This window comes from Podarcis bocagei (genome assembly GCF_964188305.1).
Source record: "Podarcis bocagei genome assembly, chromosome: 14".
Lineage (NCBI taxonomy): Eukaryota > Metazoa > Chordata > Lepidosauria > Squamata > Lacertidae > Podarcis > Podarcis bocagei.
Window position 1 is genome coordinate 37,502,680 of NC_138139.1, and position 7,455 is coordinate 37,510,134.

Here is a 7,455-nt window from a genome sequence, read left to right on the forward strand (position 1 = left end):
TCTTTCGTAATAGACAATCTGAAGCCGGAATCTAAACATGGTTTCAGCTCTTCTTTAAAGCAATGAGCAGTGTTATGGCTGATTCAATTGCATTTTTGTATTGTAACTTTTAAAGCAGAAGAAAAAGGCACTTTCTGATTGTCCTGCGGAAAAGATAAAGCTCTATTCATCTGAACTAGGTTGCCAGGCTGCTCAACGGGGCGTCAGCTATGTTTCTGTATATTTGTTCTCAAATCACATGTGGAAAAAGGTAATAGGAACAGCATGTTTTTCATAATATGAACTCTTACGAGTGTGATGTTGTTGCTGTTATTTTTCCCCACACTAGAGCTGTGGATCTCTGTTATAATCTGACAGTTTCAGGGCAGACCATAATAGCATTTGCTATATCATTCTGAAGACGACACAAGACTGCCAATTACAACTCACTAGCATCACAGTTACAACAAACATGTAAATTCAATCCTTTCATTCTGATCCAAACAGTCTCAGTGCTGAAAGCTAATGCAGTTTCCATTGTAATAATCCCCTTTGTCTGTCACGCCATCTCAAAAGAGCTCTCTTCACTGTTTCCTGGATGATAAACCTCAAAGGAGTGAAGGAGCTCTGATTAGCGCTTCTCTAACAGGGCAGATTTTGCTTTTGGCAGTCGCCAGATCCTTCAATTTAATTTGCAATGTAAGACTGGAGCTAACTAACCGTGGTTTGGCAAAGACGAGAAAGATTTACTGGCTGAAACAAGCAGTGTCTCTCCTGGGGGAGAGTAGGAGATGGAGAAAGTAGGACAACAGAAATTGGATCCCAGAACTTTGTGAGAGGAGATGAACAAATACAGCTAGTGCAATCCTGTATGTTTACTCAGAAGTAAGGGTGGGCAAAATCTTTTCAGCCCAAGGGCCACATTCTCTCCTGGGCAACCATCTAGGGGCCACATGCCAATGGTGAAGGGTCAGAGGCAAAAGTGGGGAGAACAATGGATGTAAGCTTTACCTCTGTACAGTAGACTAGCTTCTAAACACAGTCACACAACCCTCTTGATCCTCCATCCAGACAAGCCAGTGTCATGATCAAAGTCCAGTATGAAGCAGAATTGGTAAGGAGCATGGCTCAGAGGGGTGTGGCCTGAGGGGCTGCATTTGGCCCCTTGGTCTAAGGTTCCCCAACTGTGAAATCCAATTACACAGTTATTGCATATGGCAGCCTTCCCCAATCTGGTGTTCTTCCAGCTGCTCCTGACAGAATGCCCAACGGGCAGAGATGATGGGAGATGTGGTCCAAAACATATGGAGGAAACTAGGTTGGGGAACACTGTCAAATGCTGGAATACATCAGTACAGTGACTAAGTTTATGAGCTCTGAGACGAACGCTCCCCAGTTCAAATCTCACTTCAGCCATGGATTTGCTAGGCCTAGAGCAGAGATGGGGGCATCAGTGGCCTTTCAGATGCTATTGAATTCCAGCTCCCATGGGATATGTTGGCTAGGAATGATGAGTGCCTGAGTCCATCAACCTCTGGAGGACCACCGGTTCCCCTTTCCAAGGCAATAGCTACGAATACAGTGGCACGAAGTGGGGGGACTCCTGAGGTAACAGGATGGACGCACCACTATCTGGAAAACTAGTATAACAAGGAGCAGGTAGGGCTAGATCCTTTCTCCCTAATGTGGTTGGGTTTTCTTTTACTGGCACAGGGTTGGGGCTTTATTGGCAGGGAAGGATTTGATAATGGCACTCCTTGTCAATGAATGAAGCAATCCAAGAAGGTGGCTAAATCAGACTTCCAGCGGTGGCAGAAATCTTGCCGCTTTCACGGCTGGCATAAAATACGCGCAATGGTTTTTTGAAAAAAATAATCAGAATAAATTGCTTAAGATTTATTTCTTCAGTGTATAAAATCTCAAGAGGAAGTCTTATGAGAGAAATTAGACTGTCTTGAGGGGGAGGGGATGATGAAAACCTTAAGCACAGAGCCCCTGCGTAAGGCATGTATAATGCAGCAATTCCAAAACTATGACCTTCCTAGGTTGGGTTTTACAAGAAAAATAACACCTCAAAAACCTCATAGTAAGTAGCCTACAGGTGGCTAACACAGCACCTTTGGGCCAGGGATAGGTCATTTCCCGCCCCCCTGCAGGTAGCTGAAGGTGATTCAAGAAGCAGGCTAACTTTGCACTCTCTTCAAGAATAACCCCTTTTACACAAGAGAAGTAGCTTGTTGCCAGACTCGCATAGCAGGGCTAGGGGATTGTCTCTGTGACATAATTTTATTAGTTGCTTTCGTTTTAGGGGACTAAAATAAATTATCTCCTCCAATGTTTCCTTCTGACACTGTCACATCAGATTTGCAGTTGGTAACACCAGCATCGTAATCAGGCTACCTTACTTTAGTGTCTGCTCTTGGTTAGGGATGCTTGAGGAATTTAATTCCATTTGCAGACCTCCCTTGCAACTCTCAAAGTAATGAGCGTATCAGAACCTAATTACCGTTCAGATTTCACAGATCTCCAGATTTTGCTCTCCTCAGAACCACCAAAATGTGTTTAAATGTTCATCTCAGGATAAAATGCATTTACAAATGCAAACATTTAGATGCAATACATATTTAAATACAATTTTGCCATAAAACATGTATTGAAATATGTACTTAAATTTAAAAAGATCCATGTGGATTAAAAAATTAATGATCACAGATTAATACATAAATAGGATGGAATGGATTTATGAACGAGCACATCTGAAATTGACCAATAGACTGAGCTGTGCATCTCTACTCTTGGTACTGGCCTTGTCAGTTGGCCAGAGCTGATGGACTTTGGTTAAGCCACAGCTAGGATTGTGAGAAGGCATTGATTTCCATTCTGACCCGTGTTCATCGCATGCAACACTGTTACCGTTCTGCTACATTTCTGCTTCGAATGAAAACTATGTTGTTTGGCTTGCTCTCCATTGTAGTGCAATTTGACATAATTAATTACATTATTAATAATTAATTACATTATTAATAATTAATTACATTATTCCACACCATTCATTTCAATACAAAGCAAACACAATGCAAATGGTGATGGTTGTGGGGAGATATCAATTAAATATCATTTGTAGACTGGAAAACAACAGCAGTGGATAATATTGATTTCTGTACATGGGACAAATAAGCAAACAGTGACAATTTCCACTCCCACATGCCTGGTTCCATTGGGATTCTCTGACATCCTTAGCCAAACAGCCAACATGGCAGTCACTGTCACCTGTACTGAGCATTTTTTTCTTTCCCAATAGACACACTAGAAAGACTTGAAGGACCCCTTTAATAGAAAAACAATAATGTGATGAGTGTGCTCACAACAATGAATCTCTCATACCACCTTGAGCTCTCTTAAAAACAAATGCAAATTCCTACCCTTTATCTAACAGTAAAATTAACATTCAGCCTAACAAGATCAGATAATATTCTGCATGCTTAGACCTTCAACTTCCACAGACAACAAAGAAAAGAGAATGCAGAGAGGCTGTTCTGAAGAAGAATAGAGACCCATATTATTATGTGTACCTTGAAGGCAAACAGCATCAGCTCTCGGGGGTGTTCAGCTGAAATAGCTCCTGGCTCCTGTTCTGCAATTTCTAAATTGTTGTTATTGTTTTTTGGTTGGGGATGACCTAGTTCTCCAGAAGGGGGTCCCAATGCCGCCTTGGAGAGAATTTTAGTTTCTATTAGTTTCCTTCGTTCTTTTTCACTGTTTAGCATCAAAAAAGGTGACACTTCCACAGATGGTAACGTATCAGGTGCAGAGCTCAGTCTCCCCTTATTTTCCCTGATATCTCGTTCTTGGTATCTGGTGGCCCCTGAGATTCCCTCTCCAGGTTTATTCTCATTTATAGAGGACACTGAAGGAGCAATGGCCTCTTGGTTTGACTTTTCTTCAGTCACAAGACCAAATCCATCCCTGTCTAGTAACACATGTCTCCTAGGACTCTTGTCTTTTTGAAAAGCGGAATCTTCTCCATCTTCATTCCAGGTCTCTCTTGGATGTCTCATAAACTCAAACGTTTTCTAAAAGTGCAAGAAAGATACCAGTTACAATACTAAGTATGTGAAGAACAGGTATTCAAAATTATAAAGACCGAATGAGCAACTTGTGAATTCAAACATGAGAAGCTTGTGAGAATTACTTGTTGGGTCCCGCCAATGATAACCATTAAAAACCAGAAAAATGTAGCTCAGTGGTAGGAGCATCTGCCTTGCATGCAGAAGGTCCAGCCTCAATCCCCAGCATCTCCAACTAAGGCTAGAGAGAAATATTGGGCAACTCTTGCCTACTGGTAATAGTCAGTTAGATAAACCAATGATCTGTCTCTGTATAAAGTAGCTTTCTACGGTCCTGTTTGTCATTGTGGTGAGGACTGCTGAGAGACCAGCTTCCTGTGTACACACACACACACACACAGTCATTTTTAGCTGCCATTTCAGATGGCTACAGCAGAGGAAGTGATGTGAAGAAGGGTCCACCTCATCAGCTTTGCTGAGAGACCAGCTCCACCTCTCAGTTTCCTTTCATGCTGGTCATTATATAAGAGCTTTGTGACTGGTGCCTTTGTGCCTTCTTTATCCCAGAAGATATCTCTTTTGGATTTGAATGGTTTTTATGTATGTGCTGCTATTGTTTTCATATTTATATGTATTTTGTAAAAAAAAAGTTTTTATTTGTGCAGTACTTGTAACTATACTTGCAACTGTTTTATATATGTTCTATACTGCAAATCACTTCAGGATGTCTCATAGGGAGTAATTCATAAATGAAATAAAAAAATAAATATGGTTGGTCTTAATACAGGCATTACCCTACTGGGGCTGAACCCAGTGATGTTAGGTAGCACCAATGACCTGCAAATGTGTTTCTTCTGGAGGAAAGTCTTCGAGTTCCTCTGAGAAGTCAGGAACCAGGTTGGGTTGATCACGCTGGAAGATGAAAAGCTCCCCATCATCTTCATTGCAATCAGACTATCAAACAGAGAAAAGAAACTGGGTGACATTCATTCCAAGGCAGAAAAGCTGGGAAAGGAAGTAAGTGTGGATACTCAACTACACACACTGCTGGGCATCTCACACTAGCTATAGTACATAAAGTTGTGAACTTCAAGCACACTTTCCTGGAAGTAAATAATGTCAAAATTTATGTGACTGAAAATATGAAATAATAGAATGGAACTTAACAGAGTTCATGGTAAATACTGCAGTGTGCTCCATAGGATTAACAATGAGATTAATTATGTGTATGTAAAAAAAAATCCCACAATTATCAAGATACAATTCAAATTACCACAACATGTCATGGGCAAAAAGCTTTTTTTCAGGGTTTACAAAATCAACTCCTTAAATTTTGACTCTACGTAGGCAAGACATTTTGAGCAGAAGACTGTCTTCCTGCAAATTTTGCTAGTATTTGTGTCTTGGATGGCTAATACAGATGGTTTAAGGTTGAAAGAACAGAAAATGGAGAATGCCACTTACCACTAAGGTGTCAGAATCCATTGAAGGAATCTGATCTTTCACTGCAGACAGGATGGCTCCCCATTGGAAAGGAGCTGTCGGAAGGTTAGGGCCCCCCTCTTTTCCCTTGTTTTGATCTTCTGATGCCATTTGAAGTGATCCTATGTGACCTACTCAGCTGAATTTCAGATGCTGGTGCTAAAGAAAGAACAGAGTAGAATAAACACAGAGTAGGAATGTCTACATCAAGGATGGAGAACGTGTGGCCCTCCAGATGTTACTGAACTACAACTTCCATCACCCCTAACAATTGTTCACACTGGCTGGGGTGGATGTGGGGCAACATCCAGAGGGCCAGAGGTTTCCCACCTTGGTCTACAACAGGTGTGGGGAACCTCTGGTCCTCCAGATGTTGCTAAAGTAGAACTCCCATTGGCCCCAGCAAGCATGAACAATTGTTAGGAATGATGAAATACTGGTATTCTGGGCTAGCACCACAACATAGTGATGTAGTCTGTTGTTTGGACTGTACCACCTAAACAGCCATTAATTACAAAACAGGAGGTGATCCAGTCGCAGGGACGAAATCATGAGGCTATCTCCTTGTGTTAACCTTTACTGACCTGATAATGCGTTCAAAATGTTTTGGACTACAATTCGCATCAGCCAGCATGGGTGCCCTATATGGCCTTTATGGAACCTTGAAAAAGCAGTTGTTGCGGCTCCCCCTACTTACATATTTATACTTAAAATAAAACACACAATAGTTTATTATTATTATCATAAGCTGCCTTGGAGATATGTTGCCTGAAAAAGGCAAGTCAAGATGTATATTAAATAAATAGATACATACATTATAAATTGAAATTTTTGGAAGGCAAAAGGAATGCCCACTAAACATTTGTGGCACATTTGATGCCTTTTTTATGTTTGCGGAACAGAATTAAGCTGAGGGAGAAAATCTTGCATATAGCATTGCTAAATATTTAGGCCAGGAACATATATTTTTGGTAAGCATGGATGATGCTGTACATAATATTTATTTAAATGTTTGTGTTACTACTGTCAGAGTGACATATATTTTCCTTTTCTACTTTTTACCTCCTGAAAAATATTTGCACATATTTGCAGTCCTAACCATGTCTTCACAGAAGTAAGTCACGGTGAATTCTGTGGGGCTTACTCCCAAGGAAGTGGGTTTAGGACTGCAGCCTTACCTGGGAGTAAGTCCCACTGAAATCGAGGAGGATTTCTTCTTAACAGGACTGCGGATTTCTTTCCTTAATATTTGTATAATTTTATATTTTCAATGTAAAAATGGAAAGTTTGACGAGCGCGCGATGAAGCTGACAGCAGGAAAACTAAGCATGGGATTGGTGGAGAGGCAAGATGGAGGCTGGTAACCATGGCGACGTTGCATCGCTTGGCCACGCCCCGCAGGGCGGCGAGTACCGCTTTTTCCGTTTCCATAGCAACCAGACGCCGATCTTCCCTCGCGACCTACCAGGCGACTGCCCTGCCCCGCATCCCGGTTGCGGACAAACCACCAAGACGTTTCCCCACCGCCTTTCATTGTATCTCAGTCGCTCGCAAGCGACCTACCCGAGAGCTGTCATGAACGTCCCTTCTGCCCGCCGTCACCACACGTCTCTATTCAAACGGCATGCGCTTCTCGGTTGTTGGCCCCGCCCCTGATTCCCCGCCCATTTCTGGAGTCCTGACAGGCTAATATAAACTAACATTTGGGGGGCGTAGCCAGTACTGCCTCTCTTAGAAACTTATGGCAACAAAAAATATGCAATAAGGATATGGAGAAAACACAGACAGCGGTATCAAGCACATTCCTATCATCCCTTTCTGTTCCGCTCGATGCTTTTTCCGGTTTTTTTGCCCTGCCAGGACCTATCCCTGTATTGGTTGATCCGATCGGAAGGCGCGGCGAAGGAGTATTGCGGGTGGGGAGCGC

At 42.1% G+C, this 7,455-nt stretch overlaps 1 protein-coding gene across 4 annotated transcripts in view; it reads right to left on the reverse strand.

The window, feature by feature from the left end:
• The window catches only part of DNAAF8 (dynein axonemal assembly factor 8), a 92,045-nt gene extending 84,837 nt beyond the window's left edge, over window positions 1-7,208 (reverse strand). For 3 of the 4 annotated variants that reach the window (XM_081169827.1, XM_081169826.1, XM_081169824.1), the window contains exons 1-4: window positions 7,092-7,208; window positions 5,511-5,687; window positions 4,884-5,000; window positions 3,552-4,052 (exon numbers count right to left, since the gene is read on the reverse strand). In XM_081169827.1, the coding sequence (XP_081025953.1) occupies window positions 3,552-4,052; window positions 4,884-5,000; window positions 5,511-5,639 (747 nt within the window). In that variant the 5' untranslated portion in view covers window positions 5,640-5,687; window positions 7,092-7,208. Of the gene's footprint in view, window positions 1-3,551; window positions 4,053-4,883; window positions 5,001-5,510; window positions 5,688-6,706; window positions 6,890-7,091 lie in introns of those variants that run through there. The other variant, XM_081169825.1, reaches the window with a different exon arrangement.
• Between the last annotated feature and the right edge of the window lie 247 nt (window positions 7,209-7,455).